The 22,732-nt window shown below is 34.9% G+C and overlaps 2 protein-coding genes across 3 annotated transcripts in view; both read right to left on the bottom strand.

Annotated features, from left to right (window-relative positions):
* Positions 1-5,823: 5,823 nt before the first annotated feature.
* fabp7b (fatty acid binding protein 7, brain, b) lies at positions 5,824-7,904 on the bottom strand. Its single transcript, XM_041252210.1, has 4 exons — positions 7,720-7,904; positions 7,234-7,406; positions 6,663-6,764; positions 5,824-6,000 (listed from the first exon to the last, which is right to left on the bottom strand). The coding sequence occupies exons 1-4, from the start codon at positions 7,790-7,792 to the stop codon at positions 5,950-5,952; spliced, it is 399 nt and encodes a 132-aa protein (XP_041108144.1). The 5' UTR covers positions 7,793-7,904; the 3' UTR covers positions 5,824-5,949.
* Positions 7,905-12,281: 4,377 nt separating this feature from the next.
* Positions 12,282-22,732, bottom strand: part of LOC121316899 (cAMP-dependent protein kinase inhibitor beta-like) — a 41,228-nt gene continuing 30,777 nt past the window's right edge. For both annotated transcript variants that reach the window (XM_041252208.1, XM_041252209.1), the window contains exons 2-3: positions 14,456-14,621; positions 12,282-13,388 (exon numbers count right to left, since the gene is read on the bottom strand). In XM_041252208.1, coding sequence (XP_041108142.1) covers positions 13,300-13,388; positions 14,456-14,591 — 225 coding nt within the window. In that variant the 5' untranslated portion in view covers positions 14,592-14,621 and the 3' untranslated portion in view covers positions 12,282-13,299. The remainder of the gene's footprint in view (positions 13,389-14,455; positions 14,622-22,732) is intronic.

Genomic DNA, 22,732 nt, shown 5'->3' with positions numbered 1-22,732 from the left:
CCAGCCCTGCTGCTGCCTCCCCCCGTGCACGCTACACTCTCCCCTGCCAGCCTTAAGTCCGCCCCGGACTTGCTCATCAGGGTACCGTCCGACGAGTGCGTGCCGGGGTACCTGCGTTAACCAAGAACGCTACATGTACAGATACCTCGGCACGCACTCGTCGGACTTGAGGCTGGTAACATGCAAGCTGATATCCATTCCATGACAGTTCAGAGTGGCTGTTCACAAGTGGCTTTGCTCTCACCTTAAATACAGGGTGATCAGAAAGCAAGTTTACCACATCAGTGCACCATATCACTGATGTGGTAAACGTACTTTCTAATCACCCTGCATATACTGTGTGTGTGTGTGTGTATTAGCAATGCACAAACACGGAAACAAAAAACACTTAGTGGTTTATAACTAAATCAAAAGTGTATTATGTTGGTCAGGTTACTTTGCAGACACATAATTGACAATCACATTGGACCAAGATCAGTAAACAACTGCTCATGAAGTGTCTCTGTTATCAAAATACACTGGCTGATATATATATATATTGAGTTATGACAACCTATTAAAAAAAATCTACAACATATATACCAAAATGATGAAGTGAAACAGTTCCACTTATTCATTTAATATCTGGGTAAATGGGTGGGAATGAAAAGAAATGCAGAAACTTGAAGAAAAAACAATGAAAAGTAGGATTTTTTTTTTAATACGATCTAGTCCTCCCATTAAAGTTAAATTGGAATGAGGAACTGTACCTTGGTCATTCGTTCCAACAGAAACTTGAATCGCTTACCTGTGGCCAATAATCATAGTTGCCTAGGGCTGGGTAAACCTGCGGCTTGGGAAGAACTCCTGGATAGTATGAGTAATGTTGCTAACTGTATAAACTCTATGAACGTTTCGGTGGAAAGATTTTTCGCAGGAACATGTTGAGGGCTGTGCCTAAAGTAGAAGGCAAATAGCTAAATAAATTCAAAAGGTTAAATCACTTCTTAAAAATAAACAACAGAGATCAGACTTGAATTATGCAAATTTGTCTTGTGCAGTGTTAACCTAGAACTAACAGCAAGGAATTTGGATTGTCTAATTAGCACAAGATTTGCTAATATATTCTTGCACTGATGAAAGAATGTGCCTGGTTGAAACTCATGGTCTAAGTAAGAGCAGTCATTTTCCACAGACTGAAAAAGTCTAATTAAAATGTGAATAATCGGCACAATAGTTTTTCATTAAAACTAAGGGCCATATGGGGCTATAGTCACAAGTCACCTCAATGCTAAGTTTGCATTGTTTTTTTGTAAAATAAACTGTATGTTACAGAACCAGCAAGAAACAACAAACAACTAAGGTGCATGGATGAAGTCTTCCATTATGGATGTTTTATTTGATGCTTTTTAACATTAACCTTTTTTAAAATAAAAATGGTGTTAACTTATGGTGGTAAATTCTTTGTGTGTTATGCATCATAAACACAATAAACTACAGAGCAACATGCAAATCACCATAGGTTGTTTAGCATTTTAAGTAATGTAAGTCACTGAAAAACAGAAGTTGTGGCTTATTTACTCTGCAGTAAGCAAGCATGTCAAATGTTACTCTTTAACCATGAGTCATCATTATAGAAGATCACATTAATGCTTCCCTAACTCATTTCAGTGACATGCATCCTCTGCTACTCTAAATAACATATATAAAACAATGTCCTATTTATGTTTCAACAAAAATGGATAATCGGTTTTCTAGATATATGTGAAAATGCAAGTGTGACATACAGACAGACAAAGACAACTTGGTTTGACAGCTGACCATCTGGCCGACTGGTCGTAGACCCCCAAAATAGATTAGAAAGGGACGCAGACAAACTAAATGCATAGAAGTGACCTGCTTTCTGCAACTTGGATGATGATGTTGTGTCGGAGCAGTCCTTCCTCTCTAACCAAAGTGTCAAAACTCTCGAATCACTTCTTTAAGTTTCACTTTAATTGGAAAGGTGGTGGGCCTTTCTTGTTAAAGCTACACTGCCCCATATTCTTGAAGAATACAACCATGTCCTGATCGCATTTATGCATCAGTAAAAAATAACCCTTGTTTTGGTGCCACTGTACTGTGGTTGATCCCTGGAGCCAGCATTGCAGCCGTTGTGTGTGCTGATGCGCCAGGGAGGCAAATATTTCTTTATTTTTTTTCTCTCCTTTGACTTTGCTTTTATTTACAGTACTACTGACTTTATTGTTTTCATAACTGCTCTTATCTGTAATTTGATATTTTGTAATGTGATCTTTTGCAACAACTGTAACGTCAACAGGAAGGCGGGGACATGAAAACATATAGGGGGTGCCCACATCAGCGCGGGTAGAGCCGAGTGAGACAAGCTGCTGTGTGAATGTGCTGCTGTGGGAGTGCAAGACTGCTTGTTGTTTTTGGTGTGGCCCAGGCTTAACAGGGGCTGGGAATAATAGTCCCAGTAAATCACAGATTCAAGTAACTGCAAAGATTGTGTCTCTCCTGCCTTCATTTCCTCCATACTCTACAATATTAATTTGACTTGCAGGCATTGTAAATCATTTCAGGAAAAAAAAAGTCAACATTCTTTATAAGGCGAAACACAAATAATGTGTATATATGTGAAGGTATTCAATTGCTTATACAAGCTTTCATATGTCAATCTTTTTGCCTTAACACCTGTTTTTGAGTATGTCTATTAAATAATATATTATTGTTGGTAGTAAGTCATCAGCTTTGTCCTGCATGGTTATTTTTTCCATGAGTGTATACAGTTTAGACCTGCAATTATTCTAACTCAAACGAGAAGGTGGACTGAAGTTAGCTTCAGGACTGCACAGAAGAACACGGGAGCACCATACACTGGTGATTATAGGTGAATCTAGCTAACTGTTGGCCAGCCCCTACTAACATAGGTCCAGTGAGGTGTTACATTATTATTAAAATGCTTTGTCTCATTATATATTTCAAGTTAGGCATTTTATTTTTCTGTTAAAAGTGCCCCTGGCTATACAGAATTCCTGGGGAGAACCCTCATATGTACAGTTGTAGTCAAAAGTTTACATGCCCCAGTAGAAATGTATAATTTTTAGAAATTTCTCGAAAACAAATAATTATAGTAAAAAAAAATCTTCTGTGCAGAAGTTTTGCTTTTGTGGATGAGGAAAAGAAAGTTACAAGAAATAGATGTCTACAATAATTTATTTCAGCAACTTCTTTTTGCAAAACTCCAAAAATGCAAATTCAAAAGTATTCATACCCTGACAAGGAAAATTAAATTAATATCTAGCTGAGGCACCATTAGCAATAATAATCTCTTTTAAATGATTAGGCTGTTTGTCAGTGAGCTCTTGGCATGATTCTTTAATGATTGTTGACCATTCTTCAATGCAAAATCATTCCAGTTCATTCAAATTCCGAGGACTTCTCTTGTGCACACCCTTCTTCAAATACCAAAAATTCTCAATCGAATTTAGATTAGGGCTTTGACTAGGCCATTCCAGAACCTTGATTTTATTCTTCTTTAACCATTCTGAAGTAGATTTTGATGTGTGCTTTGGATCAAGTTTTGTAGCGGAGGGTTTCAGATGATTGGCCAATATCTTTTGGTATTCTATGGAATCCATTTTACCAAGTATTGGAACTAGATTTCCTGTGCCATTAGAGGAAAAACAGCCCCATAGAAGGATATTACCACCTCCATGCTTGACAGTAAGTATAATGTTCTTTTCTTTGTACGCCACAGCAGACTTTCTCCAAACGTAATGACTATCAACGTGACCAAATTTTTGTTTCTTCACGCCACAAAATCTTTGACCAGAACTCATGTCCATTATTCAGATGCTGTTTTGCAAATTTTAAGCAATTGTCCTTGTGACATTTTCCTAAGAGTGGCTTTTTCCTTGGCCTGCGACCATTGAGATCTTCACCATGCAATACTCGACCTGCGGTTGAAATGGAAACCCCAGTCCCTCTTGCAGCCAATTCACTTTGAATATCTTTGGAAGGCAATCTGGATCGTCATTAACCTTCCTCACAATTCTTCTACTTGTTCTTGGTGAAAGAACCTTCTTTCTTCCAGACTGAGGGAGCGTTGTGACAGCACCATGAGTCTTGTACTTCTTGATAATAGAAACAATAGTTGAAATTGGGATACTCAAATGCTTGGAAGTCTTCTTGTATCCTTCTCCAGCTTTTTTGCCTAAGGTGTTCAGATAGCTCTTTACTTTATACCATATTGACTTATTGGTAATGACAGCACTCACCCTGTGTCTAACCCTTTTATAACAGAGTGTCTTAAAAACTGGTTTACGCGTCTGAGAATCCAGAAATTTGGACTTTGAAAAATTACCATTTGCATTAATCATTAATATTGGAAATTTCTATAACGTGTAGACTTCACAGCATCAAAGTGTTAATCCCGAAAGTAATTTCTTCTAAAATATTTTTAATAAAAAAAGCTCTTGTAACGACCATGGTTATCGTTAGTTTGATACCATACCAAAGTTTTCAAATCGTAACAAATTTTTCACCAGGACAGGCCTCAAAGTCAGAATCAGTCCGAAAGTGGGTAATGGGGCTTACCTGTTCCCTTGGGACGTTTTACAACCTGTTCAAAATTGTCAATCTGGTATGCACTTACTTTTACTACCATCTGGATGATACTTTACGGTCATGAAAATTTCTATTACGAAGAAGATAACCAACACATAAAAGAGACAGTTGTATATTCGATCTGAAAAAATCAGTCAGCTTTATTCTTCCTGTACCAACGGGGATTTGCATTATATATATATATATATATATATATATATATATATATATATATATATATATATATATATATATATATATATATATATAGACCCTTTCTGGGAAATTTTGGTACGATCATGCTGAAAGTGGGCAGTTGAAGTGGCAGACTCTGAGGTCAGTACTTTGATAAAGCAATGCACAATGTACAAAGTTATTATTTATTACAGAGCATCTGCACACGTGTTAAAGTAGGACTGGGCTATCCCATGAGGGGTGAAAGAGGGCTTTATTAAAAAAGATATTTCCTTTAATTCGTTTTCGATGTTTACATAAAAAAATAAGTTTAAAAAATGAAACCAGTGCAACATTCAGCAGCAGACTACTTCTAAATTACATTCACCATCACACTCTCCATAGCATTAACAGCTGCAAGCTGGGTAAACCTTTACAAAATACCTGGATGTGAACTGTGCCAAGAGGTCAGAACCAGTGTTAACTTAAACTGTAAAAACGTCCCTTATTTATTCCTAAAATATGTAATGCATCACTTGCAGTTTCTGATGGTCTTAGCAGTCAATATATGTAAATGATGCTTGTGTACCTTTGTAATACTGGAAGCCCTTTCTTTAAATGAATCAAAGGCAGGCAACCTTGGTCCTAGCTGTACATTCCGTTGCAGGGCTCTTGTGTCAATCAGTTCTTTAATTATTAATTGATCTTCAGTGGGGTCAAACAATTGGGGTCCTGGTTGGAACAAAGTCCTGCAGGCTGGAAAAGCTCTGATTTATGACTATGTAGTTAATGTCAATAGTGTTTAGGAAAGAGTGAGGTCCTAAGAGGTTATAAGAATAGAATGCTGATAAACAAGAACAGCTGATGAGCAAAGGTCAATGGAACAAAGAAACAGTGATGGACTATCAAGACATTTATTTCAGTCTGTTTTGTACAGGTTCACAAAAGATAATGTCATATAAATGGTTAAAGTCATTATATATATATATATATATATATATATATATATATATATATATATATATATATATATATATATATATATATATAATTAGCTATAAAAACATTATTTTCCAACAGATCTATGCAAACAGTAACAAATACTCCAGGAACTTGTCTCAGTAAGACTTTGTCCAGTAAACAGGACTGAAACAGACTTTGGAGATGTTGGGTTCGGTGCAGAAATCATGCCTTCTCATATGTTCGGACAGCCTGAACATTACCTAAAATGAGAGTCTGTGATAAAGAAAAAATAAAATACAGATTATTAACAAATTACACTACAACCTGCATTATACCCACAAGAACCAAGCGACCACCTGCTTCCAACAGCTATAATTTCATTTTTCAACCTACAATATTATTTTTTTATTTTTATATACAAGCCTATTGTTATCTCTGCTGGAGCTGGCAGTCATCAATTCTTTTGTTTTGTACAAGAATGCACCGGGGAAAATATCAGGAGAGATTTCATCAGCAGCTAGGCACAGCGCTTTGACAGAAACATTTCGATCAGAAAACTGCAACAGCGGAAGTTCTACTGTTAATACGTGTGAATAAACCACTTTTAATTAATGCAGGGTTACAACATTAACATCACTTTGTAAAAATAAGAACTTATGTGTTATAAAGAAATGCTAAACCAAATACGTATTAATAGTATGTGACTGATATACAGCTGTGTGCAACTTATATCTCCCGACACCCAGCACTACATGAGCCGTGTGAGGGACAACAAATTTTACCATTACGCTTTTACCGTTGGATAAATAGTTTTTATTTAGTTTTCCTATGTTTGTTTTATTGCTAGAAAAACGATTAAAACTAAGATTGACAAATGTGTTTATAATGATATATAACCCAACAAATCACTGCATACACTCCAAAATCTTACTTACCATGACCATTTTGCCATCCTTGATCTCTCTAATAAACTTGGTCTCTTTGCCGTCCCATTTCTGCACATGGACAAGTTTGTCTCCATCCTGGGTCACAGTGGACTGCAAGATTGCAAGATATATATATATATATATATATATATATATATATATATATATATATATATATATATATATATATATATAAAACGCAATTACAATTGCGTTATGTTGTATCATATACAACATATGTTATATCTTTAATCACACATTAACAGTCTAAAGTGTCATAAACAGATTTCGCAGACTAATTTGAAACAAGATCAACAACTTTGTTCGGTCCCTAACTGCCACAAGATTAGGATCTTAAACCACTTTATTTTTTTTATTTATTTTTTTTTTTAATCTGACGTAAATTTATCTAGATGCTGCATACGGTAATTGTAAAAAAAAAAAAAAAAAAAAAAAAAAAAAACAGAGATCAATCATTCAAAATTAATTATAAATCTAAAAAGCATTTATCTACTCAAGTTCTGAAAAAAAAGATTTTATACAGTCCAATTAAAAAGCTATTTGATTCTTGTCAACTTACTTTACAGTTCCTGCTGTCTGGAGTATTTTCATCAAACTCCTCTCCAAGTTCGAAGGATATTTCTGTGTTCTTGAAAGTACTCTGCGTTTTCATCACAATCTTATCTCCTTCTTGGCTAAAGATGATAGTTGGTTTTGTAACATTTCCAACTTTCCTTATTGCAAGACCGACACCTGCCACAGGAAATAAAACCGCGTTTTAAAGCACTTTTTCAAAAGCTGTTACCAAACAAGTTGAAGATTATATTAAAAGCGTACATAGGACGATGTTCTCCATAACAACTATCTATAACCCGGTGCCAGAGTTCTTCCACAAAGTTTTAACAACGAGAAAACACTGGCTCCATCTGTTCTAAATCATTATCATATTAAAATTAATACATTAATAAAATCAGATACCTTGCTTGCAAAGAAAATGTGTGGCTGTTTAATAAAATACCGGTCCGCTAATTCACAAACTGTACTGTAGCAGGTTCCTGCAATTTACCTAGGGCTTTCATGTACTCATCAAAGTTCTGGCTGTCAACCAATTTCCAAGTGCCACAGAACGCGTCAACCATATTGTTTTAATGAAATACGCATGTAACCAACAGTAATTTTAAGTTAACAGTTGATGTCTGTCACAATGATACAACGCTGTTCTATCAGGTCCCTGTGCACACTTGGTACATTATCAAGCTAACATTAATACCCAAAGATTTGGGAGGAGTTATATGCTGGACTATGTCCTAACGCCACGATTGGCTAACCGTTATGCATCCGTGCGTTGTGATTGGTTTGGCGTAAGTAATTCAATGAGATTATCCAATGTAGTCGTAAAATGCAATGAAATGGGCAATACTTTGCGAATTGCAGTGCATTTGTTCTATACTATTGTGTATATTACAGTACATTTGTTCTATACTACTGTGTGTGTGTGTGTGTATATATATATATATATATATATATATATATATATATATATATATATATATATATATATATATATATATATATATTTGTTTATTTGTTTGTTTTTTTTTTTGTTTTGTTTTAGTTCCTACTATACTAACAACCTGACAATATTTATACAATATTTATACAGTACACTCTGGTGGCCAGTCTTCTGCTTGGCTACCTTAACAATTTAGAAGTGACAGTTTAAACAAATGACCCGCTTGGCATTCTCGCTCCAATCCAATTTCTGGGTTTCTCAGACAACTTTAATAGCAAGTGTTGGACACTCCACACATAAACTCATTCTGGCTAAGCTTATTTTTTTATCCAATTTGTCACACATATCAGACACGCAAGATCTATTTATATTGACAGGGATGGTGCTGAACAATGTTAAACCAGTTCTGAGCAGATTAAGGAAAGCTGCTCATGCCTAAATGACAAGTTAACAAATGCTACATTTTAGTTTTATATATTTGTAAATACCATGCTAGTCCAGAATTTCTTTGAGATCTCAGGTTAAACTTATTAACTATAGACAGATAGATAGATAGATAGATAGATAGATAGATAGATAGATAGATAGATAGATAGATAGATAGATAGATAGATAGATATATTTTTTGTTTTAATTCACATAGATAATACACAAATTTAAGTAACTTAACTGTGAGAATCATTCATTAATTCGCTACTCTAAATATATATCATTTTTTTAAATGTATGTGTTTTGTATAGGTTCTTATCTTACTATGTGTATATACAGTACAAAAATATTGTATTAAAGTTTAACATGTAATAGCTTTAGCAGTAGTAGTAGTAGTCTATATCTGAACAGTCAGAATCAGAATGCATCCCATTTTCTCTTACCACAAGAATCTACTCATTGTATTCGAGCAGTTAAGCAATGCTCCAAAAAAATGAAAAATACCCGTTATGCAATTCAACATGTGACTGACAGTGCACAAACCTCCTTGTTGAAAGTCAAAATCACATGACATGCAGACATGCACTGGTTCTTGTTTTTAAAAGTACAGATGTTAGCAAAATCGTATGTGACTAATAAAAAAAAGTGTAGTGTGCTATTTTATATTTAAAGCTACGTGTCTTGTTATTGGCTCTTTCTCAAATCAGATGGTTGGGAACAATATCGTTTTTATCGTCTTTTTTTCCCCCAACCAGTTTAATTATAATTAATGCACATGCACTAAATGTATAGGCCTATAATAAACTGGAAAAAAAAACTACTGTAGTTCATTACTGCCTCCTAGTGGCCAGTATTGAATATTAATATTCAGGCTACGGTATATTATCTATCTGTATCTTTGCTTTCCATAACATTAAGATCATCCGTGCATACAATGTGAATCCTAATTCAAAAAGTGTCATGTTGCACTTGGATGTGTTGTGCACTTTAACCCAGATAAGTTTGTTTGAGCACAACACATGACAGGTATTCACAGAGGTCACATAAGGTCAAATTATATATTCGTATAATCACATCTATCACTGAGAGTTTAGTTGATATAATAACCATGCTTAGTTCAGACTAAATTTGCTGTTAATGCTAACAATTAAAAAAAAAAAAATGTTAACTATCATTTATATTTTTGTAGTACTTAATTGAGGGCAGTAAAACAGGAAGCTGTTCAATTCAGAAGCGGCAGCATTCAAATGCTGTCCTTTGGATTCGATATGAAACCAAGGTTTGTACATTGTGTGTATATTAGGCCATTTTAAAAAGGGCGTTTTAAAAAGAGAAGGACAACTATAAATTACAACAATGTAAACATGCAGAATGTACACTTTATTCTCAAAGTCAGAATTTTATAATCTGAAAGTCAGACCTGTAAATGTTTTTTTTTTTGGGGGGGGGGGGGGGGGGGGGTACAAAGTAAGTTAGGGCAGTCAGCTGTAGCATCAGAAATACGATGTCACTATGCAGCACTGGGGTACAGTGAGAAATAAATACCAGTTTCTATATTTGACTCAAATCGTAGTTCATGTCGTGTTTCAATACAACATGTAGACTAGCCATGTCTCAAAATACATGAACCACGCAATACAAGGAATGTACTTTGAATGGTCTTGGAAATCACACTTGCGTAATCATATAACCATAGGGTTAAGTTACCTAACACCCCATTGTCAATCTAATTTATGCTGTATATGTAATGTCATATTGTCGCTGTATATGTAATGGTCATATTTGTCCGCGTGTCATGTTGTGTCGTAGAATTGAGCCATAAACACAGGCATTGTGTGATACTCATAAAGAGTTGTATAATATATTTACACAATTATTAAACGTGTTACACATACAATATGTATATATATATATATATATATATATATATATATATATATATATATATATATATATAATGAGCCTAATTAAGGGGAATTGTAGGCAGTGTTAGGAGACAAACCAGGCAGGAAAATCAGTAAAGGCATCTGCTGAAACAGCAACAAAAAGAAAACATTATACTAGCAGAGCTAGCTTACAGCCAACTGCTAGAAGTACGAGTTGAATTAACAACCGTGTAACGTTTTCCTCAAAGGGGTTTAAAAGGACTGAAAATTGCAAATAAATAAATGCTGTTAGTGGGCCATAACATGGGATAAAACAGACAGAGGCCCACTCACCCTACACACTCTCAGAAGAAGAGAGGATTACTATAATTTCTTGATTGACTTATTTTCAATTATAATTATATTTATTCATGCCACGGTATCTCAAAGCGCTTATCTTAACTTGTTGGTTAAAACAGTAGCCCACATTATCATGAAATAAAAATTACAAAATAACAATACATAATTGTAATAATAACAACAATATCAACACATAAAAATAAAAAAATAAAAAAACATCACAGATAATGTGCACATATCTTCCGATGCCCCCTGTTGCTGTAATTGTCTCAGCCTATGTTTTAAATGCACAGTATAAATAAGAGCAGCCATGTTTCTCAGCGTTCAAGAGGGACATGACTGTGGTCCTCTTGTCATATTTATACGCCAAAATTGGTGTCGGTGAAATACGACAGGTAATATGACCAAGTAGTGTGAGCAACGTTGTGTGGAAACACTACCTCTATCGTATATTGTGCTCCTGACGTCGTACTAGCCTGATACCACTTCGCATTGACACAGTACATAGAAACGAGCCCCAGATATCCCTGTCCTGTCAAAAATGCTCTTCATAAAGCAGCCTGCTTTTCATAACCCTCTTGGTGAATCCTTAAAGACTATGTTCAACAACTCAACATTTTAGCGAATGTTTTAAAAAATGAAATGAAATAAATGTTTTAGTATGCTGCAACAATGGGAAACCTTTTCTCCCCCCACTGAAAGACGCATGCAGCACAGGGTTAAAAAGCCAGAAATAATTTATTACCTTTCAAAAGTGTAACGGTGAAGCAAACAAATTGAAAACATATGTTTTTACATTTAAATTATGTGTCTCACTTCATCTGAATTAATGCCCAGACCTCAAACCCCAAAAGAGAATACTAAAGAAAAGTAAAGTTTAAACGTTTTGTATCACAGGCCTGAATTTCCAAGCACTGACTGATTATATACAGTACATATCACTTCTATGATGAGGTTTTAACCAATCACAGTTCAGTGCTTGGAAATTCTGGCCTGTGATTGGCTAAAGCCTCACCATAGAAGCAAAAATAGATTGAACTATTGCTCTCACATCCTTACACCACTGGGCAATAGTCAGTCTGTCATGTGATTGGTTCACATTCCTGTCAGTCTCGCCCCTTTTCAAAGGAACTCCCTCCACCTCCACTCCTAAACAAGATAAAATGGTTGAATGAAAAATTGCTGAATGTTGATTCTGTGACAGAAAATGAATTACAAAACATACTGCAAAAGAAAAAAAAATTGGTATGAGCTTCAAAAACATTTTCTGTTATTTAGTTATTTACTTATGCTGCATCAGCTATATTTAAACAAAATACTGTAAAGCCATAAATATTTGTGACCAAAATATTTGGCAAATCACACCCATAAAACCTATTTTACTCCAGAAATGTTGGCGACCTGTTGCACTGGTAGGAGTATATTACTTCATTATATGTACAGCACTAAGACATTCGTGCCAAAAATGTTTACGTTTATTTTTAATTTGCGGAAAACGCATAATAAAAGGATGGCAAATATTTATGGCTTTACATTTACTTCATATTTACTATCTAACCTTGCCTCATTATTTTGAGTGACTCGTATATTAAATATGTATTGCTGACTCAGCTAATAGTGGAAAATGAAATGCCCCTCGGGAAGACTGGTTACCTCCAGGATTCAATGACCTTAGCCTGCGGTTTCCGGCATTATAGCTCCATCAGTAACAAAAGTCTTCCCTCGGGTCAATTAACTGTCCACTACAGTCCAGTCCATATTTATTGTATACATTAATACAACAGCAGCTGAGGCTAGTGGAGAGGACTACCAAAATGATGCCATTGATTTTTTTTTTTTTTTTTTTTTTTTTTTTTTTTTTTTTTTTTTTACATGGGTTACATCGGCAGATATTATCTAAAGACTTTAAAAACTAACATGGAAAAAAAAAACTTTAAATAGAACTATCATTAATTAATGCATTTCACCCAGGCAGAGGTTTTACAGCAGCTAATAAACCACAGCTAAAAGATTAGCAAGCATTATACAAATTTGACTACTTAATACAGACGTACATCACCAAATGGAATGTTTATGCCTTTGTTATGCAAAAATAGACATTCCTGTAGCTATATGTTGACATTCTGTTAAAAAGTACACATTTGCAACATATGAAAACAACAAGAAGTCGTGTTTTGATTTATACAAAAGACACTGTATAAGTTGAGCTCAAGGTTTCAGAGTAGAACAGCACTCTAGTATGCTATTATACAGTACAGTATGGATGGAATGCTTTTTAAAAACACATAACAAACTACCAGCATCTCAGTGTTTCTGACAGCTTTAAAATAACCTCCCTTCCTCAAGTCTAAGCGGTCAGGATTCTCAAGCCACTTCTGCATCACTGGTGTGTCCTGATGTTGCATAGCACTGTGCATGTCTTCACAGTTCTCAGGTCACGTCTGCCAGTCAGTCATGCACGTTTTACAGCACTGTGCCGTTACGTGCCGTCGCTCTTCTCCTCAGCTTCTGAAAGACTCGGGTCCGCTTCTGCCGAGGACAACGTCTCCCCGCCTTGTGCTCCCTCATCTGTTGAAAGAATGAAGTGAAAACTCAAGTGTAACACTGCAGTATAACTTAAGACTGATCCACCAAAAAGTACACTGCAACGAAATCAAGTTTGTGGCTTACAGGATTACCCTCTATGCAGTTTAATGTTATCCATTGTTGTTATTTACACATTAATACTTCTGAAGTGGAAGCAAGCCCCCCTTCAAATGGTGGTGTTTTGAAATGTGCATACTGTCCAGTGGAATGATTTAGGATATTTTGGTGACTCAGAAAATACAGAGGGTGAATTTCGCAGTTTATTAATTCATGCATTTATAGAGGAGCAACACCCTAAACATAACAGTAGACAAGTTACAAGTTGTTTACTCATAATACGAGAGGGGAGAAAGCTGAGCAGTGAAGCTGACCTGAGAAGGTGAGAGGAAGGATAATACAGTGGGAAGAGAGAGCGTAGGTTGTATCATTCTACAAAAAGGGGAGTTGCTGTGCTCCGACTGAACATCAGCAAGCTTTTCAATCACTTACCTGAGGATTCCATTTCACTTTGGGCTTTGAATTTCAATGTTGTGTTCATCAATACATGATTCATTATCTGCACATTTACTATTTTGTCACACAGGCCTCTTGAAAGAAAAATGATTGAACACTTAAAGTCACCTTACAAAAGAACTAGGATTTAATTGAACAAAAAATATAGCAAGTGCAAGCAAAAGCTATTCACATACTATCGTTCAACTGGAACAAAAAGATAAATACAAAACAAAAACAGAATACAATGCACTTTCAACCACGCTAAATACGTTGTTATATCATTCAAAATGTGTGCTGGCATTTGAAATGAAAACAGTTACTGTAGAAACATGTACATACAGTACATGAGAAAAAAAAAAAAAAAAAAACACAAAGCTATTTGCTATATTTCTGATTTAGATGCACTCAGGTGAACCCTAATTTTGTGATCCTTCTTAACAGGTAAAACTCAGATGAATGACCAGTTTAAATCTAGTGCTTTTTCACAATCAACTTTGCCATATAGGCATTTTAATTTGAGATAACTAGTGAGTTCCTTGATGCCCTGTACTTACCACTCATTGAGAGCTCTTCGAGTTTATGGGGCAGCTCAGACGTTCCCACTCCTGCCGGGGATCCCAGAATGTCAGGCAAAGCATTCCTGCGGCCAGTTCTTCCTGTTGCTTCGAAATCTGTGACGACATCAGTCATCTCTGATTCCTGTCCTCATAGCAACGTCATCTGAAATTAGACAAAACATCACTGTTAAAGAGCCACATTTTATACATTAGACCCATACGGTAACACTATGGATAACGCAGCGTATATTGCTCGTTGAATAGGAATACTTTCAGAAATTAATTCCTGGGAAATGCCCGTCGTGGTGTCTGTCTGCAAGAGATCTTGACAAGACAATATAAAAGTACTAATATTCTGCAGTAAATAAGCAATAAGTTACTTGACAACTAGAAAGCACTCCCAGATAACATTTTTTTTTTAAAAAAAACCTGACTAACATCATTATATTTAGCTTCTGTAAATATAAGTATCTGTACAGTGCCTAAGGAACCAGATGTTCCCATTAAAAAATATGAGTTATTTTTTGATTTACAAGTAAATATTGATGCAGACTACCATGTGACAAGTGATCCCAAATAAAATGGTTAAAAACTAATGACCACATTTCTCCTAATTGATAACACCTAACTTCCAAACTTAATTGACATGCCCACTCCCACTCCATTCAGAAGGAGAAACATGAGTAGCCCAGCAGTTTGTGCTTTCACCAGCAGAGGTCTCTCTGCACACCCTTAATATCTTCAAAAGCGGTATTATTTCTCTGCAGACCATCCTTTTAGGTTGTGCACTAATCCTTATCCGGCACATTATAATTGCTATACAGTAACATAACTATTAAATATGTATCAAACATTAGGAGCACTAAGCACTACAAAGAGGAAAATAATGAATTAATTAAACTTCTTGTCTGCAATATGTGTCAGGTAAGAAAACGTTGTGGTGGCTATAATTTGCTTCTAATGGATTTTTTTTTTTTTTTTTTTTTTTATCTCGGTTCCATAGTTTATTCCTTGATTTAAAAACTAGTTAGACACTCTAACAACATTTTTCAGGTTCTTCAACATTTTTTAGTATGTCAAGTTTTTTTTTTTTTTTTTTTTTTTTTTCGGTACTTTTTCTACTCTCAATATTCTTTTAACAGCCAGGTGATCATGCCTGCAGCTCTATGATGCATCCGTTTGAAAACTCATTTTCCTGTCACACAGCCCACCTTATTTATCAATTACTTATGTGTATGTTTATATAAAGGTGTCGTTTTCTCTGTATGCAATAGCTGCTCACTCAATGGCCTTAACTGAAAGCAAGTACCAAGAACATGAAGTCTGGATTAGCATTTCTCAGTACCCTGCTTTGATCTGTGAAGTACTGTAGTACAAAGATGTGCAAACACCACAAATGCTCTCTTCAAATTGTAAGTGCACAGCATACTGTCTAACCTCTTAGCTTTACTATTAATGCAAACTCGGTTTATTTCAATAATCTGAACTTGTTATGTTTCAGATATTTTTTAGATCAACAGATTAACCTGTCAGAAGCAAAGCCTGGATTTGACAAGCTAAAATGCATTTCAATATTTTCTTGTTTTTGGTTATAAAATGAATTCAAAACGCACTGAAAGCCTGTGTGAAAGGTTTGCTATATTATGGTCTAACATTTACTAGAAGAAAAGTCAAATAGGTTATTTCTGACAATTCCAATTGTGAGCAAGCTGGTATAAAAATGATGGCAGAGGAAGGGGAGGGGATGTAATTTATTAACGGGTGATTTTGATTTCACTACACCAGAACTGCACAATGCATATCCTTGCATTAAGAAACACATGCCAAGCTGCCATAAAGTGTTGTCTTCCTCAATAACCATGGCTTTGCAATATCTGTAGATGTGCTTAGACACCTTTTAGTGGATCTACAAATGAACCCGTCACTGAAACTGTTTACAAAGTCACGGAACAGAAACAGAGGAACATAACCCTAAATATCTGGATGCCTATATCATTTATGTGGCCAGAGGTGGAACAATGTTTAAAGTTTCAGTTATTTTTTACTGGACAACACCTGTAATGGCATATTATGAGAGCACCATAAAATACATTTTAATAATTTTAAAGTACACCTCTCAAAGTGTGTGATTACTGATATGGTCAGCTGTTTTAACAGAGCAGCAGAGATGTGTTCATTTTTACAAAAAAAAAAAAAACCACAAAATATTACACCTGTGTACCTGATATTAATACAATGTAGCAATGTTTACTGTCAGCATCTTCTACTGTATACCAGCTGAAAAAAAAACACATTGAAAAGCTGGTGGACTGTATCATTGATATGGCCAGGCAGTGAAACTGTTAATACTGTATATTTGAAATGGTACCGGTAGCTTATTTATGTCTCTATACCCAAGAAACCAAAAAACTCATGAGACCTCAATTTGACAACCATATTTAGCCTGAGGTATATATTTATATTCGGAGGTTTATATAAGCCTCCGAATATTAAGTCACTACAGTGGTGTCTGAGCAGCTGCATCTTTGGAAAACCACTGACCTATAAAGTCATAGAATACAGCTGTATACCGAGTATGACAAAGTGAAAGATAGAAATCCTGCGTAGGTGACCGACTTACAAAGAACATACAGTCATGCTTTACTTATTAGCATAATGTTACCACAATGAACTATCTAAAATCAAGTTTACATTTATTTTAAAGCTTAAACATGATTTCTTACAAACTCTGTGTTCAAACATGTTAACAAAATTCATTCACTCCAAGGCAGCGTATGCACCAGTTTTCACTAAAGAGAAAAGCTTCACAGGTAGTGTCTGCCTAGCAGCAGTACACAGAGGCCCTTGAATGAACACATTCAAATATTTCAAGCTCTGCACAATGACTATTTTGTTTTTATTGTGTATTTAACCTGCGTGCACACATACAGAGGGCCGTTGTCACAATTGTGTAATGTAAATATGTGTCAAAATTGTATAAAGCAGTTTATGAGAGTATATCTAAATGCAATACGAAAAGGGCAATATAAGTTTTTGATAAAAGTCTGGAAATAGGCTTGAATGATAACCTTATAAAAATTGTATCTTTTTCAAATCTTTCCAGGTAATGATATATTGCATTAAAGTCCATGCTAAGCCTATACACTGCATTTTGTGCGAATTGATTTTGGTAAACGCATTAAAACAGAGCTTTATTTGGTCAGTTGAAAAGAAGTCTCGAGGACACCTGAGCTCTTCAGCATTACCCAGTCTTAATCACTGCCTCAAGGTCTTTCGGGTCAATGGGAGAGCCAGTCTTTATTTTACATCCATTATGTATAAGAATGATCATGAAATGTCAGTTATAATTAAAAAAAGGAATAATCTCTCAAGATTGAAAAGGTGATGAATACATTGGAACATAATTCAAAATGGACATAAAGTTGCTACCAAAATACATTTTTCAAATTAATAACAAATGCAGCCACAATATGTTGATGCCCTCTGCATCAAAAGAGTTTACTCAAGGCTCTTCATATTCATTTGTAACCATTTTTTCACCTATACATTAATTCTGTATTTTTTTTAACCTATATATACATATATTTCCTGTTTTACAAAATCTTTACATTTATTGTGTATTTATTTTTTATAGAAAACAAACATTTCTGAAAATGAACTGGAAAATTCACAGGTTTAAACTAATAAGATAATATTTCCTTTAATTTAGGAATAGTGGTATGTAACATAACAGCTCCATACTGTAACAGATAGAAAAGATGTAAAACTGGCAGCCCATCTTGACAAGACAATATAAAAGGATAACATTTTGGCTCACACATATTCCTTGATGGTACTAATCCTGTTCAAGTGGTGAACCCTTATTGAACTATACATTAAAATAACTGCCTTTAAAAAAAAAAAAAAAAAAAAAGTGTAACATTACAGAAACTACTCCATGACTTGCAACACTAGTGCCATTGCTGCCATTTTGTTGGTGTGGGGTGCAACATCCCACTACCTTTGACATAATTTTAATAGCTAGTAGCACAGATGGAGATTTTCCAGCCCAGTAACAAGCCAGGCTTCTACATCCTTTACACTGATAAATATTCAGATAAACCCAGAAATGTGGTTGGCTGCTATTATAAACATTCACTTGGAAAGTGGTATTCTGCTGGTGAGCTATCAAGGTTGACTTCACATCTGTTCACACTATCCACAGTCCTCATGTTTAAACTGGCTGCTAGGTTTCTAAACTAGATGATGCATTTTGTTTTGTAAATCAAATCACACTTTCTAATAAAAGCAACAGCAGATAGAACTCAATAAACACTAATAATGTGCAATTACAATTGTGATTTTCCCCTAAATGTCTATATAAAATGTATATCAAATACAAATAAATAGCAATAAATTGTATTCTAGCAATCCCTAAAACAGAAAACGTTAAGCTCCCAAAGTAAGTAGCTTGCTTAGATATGTTCTGGTGTACACTGCTGCTGCTATTTTTAAAATACTGATTGTTGCTAATATTTTACAAACCAAGATGTGGGGCAGTCCAGCAGTGGCAGCACAGACAGTGGCAATGCAGGCAGAGGTGTGGGGCACTCCAGCAGTTTTGCACCAGGGCGCAGTAAATCCTTGCGCCAGCACTGGTCCCTGTGAATTTATTTTGTTAGTTATTTCTTTCCATGTCTTCTTTCTTAATGTTTTTGGCCCCGAGAAGTGTTCAATAATATTTCCTGAGTTTTTTTTTTTCCATTTTACTAACAGGTCAATTTTGTCTTTGTGGCAATTTGTTTTCCTTTTCTTTTTGGTTGGTGCCACAGTTCAAGGTCGGAGTCTGCAGAAGCCATAGCTCAGTCCCATTATATTTCTGTTCACTATACCACTTATTTATCTTTGAAGGAAGTTCTAAATCTTGACTTTCGGCATTGAGAATCTATTTATGAGATGCAAATTATGATCTCTCCTGAATAATGATTTATGCTGTTCATAACCTTGCGGTGACACTACAGTAGTTATTCACGAATAAGAGCTGTTTAGTACACCGCACGCAAAAATTCTACAAAGTATGTAGGCTACAAATTTACAGTATTTACAAACATGTAAATAATATTAGTACATAGAGCCCTTAACCTGTATTTATAAAACATGTTGTGGTTTAAACATTTAAATGATTTGTCATTGCCATTCTGAGTAGGAGATCTGCAATCTCAGCAAAATTCTAAGTGTACTTGCTGATAATAGGTTCCAATGGGGACTTTTAATTCTTACAATGAGGGCACTTCAGTGGCATACAGCACTGTAACCAATAGCTGCCCCTGTAAGAAGGAAGTAAAATGCATCTTGCTCCCACTCAGTTTTATTTTTCAATAAATTGTATAGCCTACATTACAGGGTTTTTTTTTTTTTTTTTTAAGTCAACAGGGTGTGTAGAATCCAGCACATCTGTGGAATTTAAGATCATGAACACAAAGACATTGCAAGATGCAGAATTAAATCAAACCAAATTTCTTTCCGGACTCCACCTTACATGTATTATATAATACGTAACAGAAAAAATGCATACAAAAGCACAGTCCTGAATATGCTTCCTTATATTTTTTTGAGGCTATATAAGCAGATCCCATCTTTGTAGTTCTCTACAGACAGCTTGCAAGCCACAACAGAAACTTCATCAACTTGGGCTGCAAGAACACTTAGCTGTGTAGATCAGGATGAATATGTCTACAGATGTGCAAAAGAAATACTTTTCCTTTTATAATATTATTTGCCTTTCAGTGAAATGTTGTTGTTTTTTTCACCTGATATATTGTTCTTTCCCTTTTATTTGTACAATGAAATTCTCTTCAGAGGAAAGTTCTGTGCATTCCTATTTGTAGGGTAGCCCCTGCCATGGCCTGTATTAATATACAAAACTTAATGAAAGTTTAAACTTTAAAGAAAAATAAACTACATTACTGATCACTTACTGTATCTTTTCTCCTGTAACTCTGGCTATTACAGAACCTGTGCATAATTTTACCCTCTAACTCAGAAAAATGAAGCTGAAATAAAAGTGTATTCTTCAAGGCACGCTGTGGTTTTATTTAGTAAGCACACTCAGATGTTTTCTTAAGGGTTTAATTCACTATACTTTATGAGACAGCGGCATGCTTGTGGTGGTGGACCGCAATGTCAGCTGGCACTTCCTATTCATTAATTATCTTCAATATTTCTAGCTACAAGGGCACAACCAGTACATATCTGTTTCATAATTAACTAAAATACAGCTTTCTGGAGGAAAAAAAATGTTAGTAAATATATATAATAAATGTAATATTCTGTCCAGGGATTAAAAAGTCAGTTTCCTCACTGGCAGTCTTTATTGATTGGTGACACGACAGTGTATTGTTCAAGCCTAATATTCCTCATACTAGAGAGACAGCGAAACCTACACTGATGAATTTATTAATATACAGAGGCTGTGTCAATACTGTGCCCACCTTTAAAAGGCCAATTAATGTTTTCTGAGAGATACAGCAGTTTGTTAATAACATGTCAGCTTTGATGTCCTCACTTTAATCCAATTACATTATAATGTTTTAAATGCTCTTTTTTACAAAGGTTCTCAGATCATTTATACAAAATTACAGTATCTATCAAAAGATAAAAGGAGAGCTTTAATGGACCCCACCACGCTTCACAGACATATTAACACAAAGGGCTGTGCAACTAAAATGCTTTTCAGTTATGCAACTATGCAGATAGTACTAAATATACACACTGACTAATGACTAATTTAAAGTAATAGTTTGTACTGTGCATTACTGTAGTATATGACTTTGTAATCCTACAATAAATACAAATTTAATACGTATCAGCAGAGAAGTAAGGGTTAATACTCTGATAATGGTATTTTATGGACACAAAAATGTTTCCACTAAAACTTGAACCCCAGTGAAACATATGAATAAGTATGTATAAAACATATGAATACGTATGTAGAAGTAATTCCTCCTAAATTATGACATTTCCTGGATAAATGTACCCTTTTAACATGCTAAAAAGCCTTTGATGTGTATATTTATGAGTTGTACTTATGTTAAGCCATTTAAAGTTCATTAAGTGTGTTGTTTTGATGAGGTCCCTCCAGTGTCTAGTAAGTAGTCGATTTTGCTGCTGTTTTTGACCTGCTAGGCTCTAAACGAGCGCTTTCTGTTGAGACGCCATACCACTAGTTGTCTGCTTAAATATGACGATTACTGAATATATGATTACAATAGGTCAGAGCATGACAGTTCTGCACTTCACATATATTATCTGAAGTATAAACATTGTACTGTAGCTAACCAGTTTGTTTACCTGTTCATCAATTTCTTTTCATCTTCTTTAATTAATCTCCCAAATAATGTACTATACTTAGAAAGAAAGCTAGGTTATCTTTTAATTTATGCAGTAACAAAAAAGAACCATTCACTGTTAAAATTGCTGATTGTATAAGCTTTTAGACTGACCTTCAGCACAGCATAACACCTGCATTTACTGTATCATAGGTAGGCATGACTGTTGAAAGGATTATGAAAATTGCTGACCGCAGATATCATTTGCCCTTTGTTGTTCATCTTCAGTGGTAGCAATGTGAATCGATTCTGGTAGGAAAATTAGTTCATTCAAAGTTCCATTCTATCTTCTTCATAGTTTTGTTTGATATGTGTCCCTACATTAATGCCTAGCCGTATCCTTAATTAAGTATATACATTCATAACATCTCAAAGCCCGGCACTTTATTGTTACAACCTAACAGATGCCCATGACTCTTTTGCAACTGCCGTCAAAACACAGCTGGCTCAATTCACAGTAGCTATTGTGACAGCCCATAACATAATAGCGGTGCTGTACGACTGCATTAGTTTAAAACTGAACGGCCATGTTAAAAACAACAACAGAATATGGCCAATATATGTCACAATGAATCTCACAGCATGATGCACATATAACAATAAGAACTATTTAAACAGAGATGCTTTCTGAAATTATTATTATTATTATTATTATTATTATTATTATTATTATTATTATTATTATTTTGATGTTTCCAGTACTGAAAACGTTTACACAAGTATACAGATCTGAAGGGACTAAATGTTTGTGTATTATATAGTATTTAAATATGCATCATGCACTTAAAACATTAATACATGTGATTTATTTTTTTTTAATTATTATTATTATTATTTATTTATTTATTTAATTATCCAAAAAAGAAGATCTGGGTACCCAGGTATCTTTCATGATGGGTACCCAGTT

Source organism: Polyodon spathula, chromosome 6, assembly GCF_017654505.1.
Source record: "Polyodon spathula isolate WHYD16114869_AA chromosome 6, ASM1765450v1, whole genome shotgun sequence".
NCBI lineage: Eukaryota > Metazoa > Chordata > Actinopteri > Acipenseriformes > Polyodontidae > Polyodon > Polyodon spathula.
The sequence above is the reverse complement of the archived record's forward strand: the minus strand, read 5'-3'. Positions and strand labels throughout refer to the sequence as shown.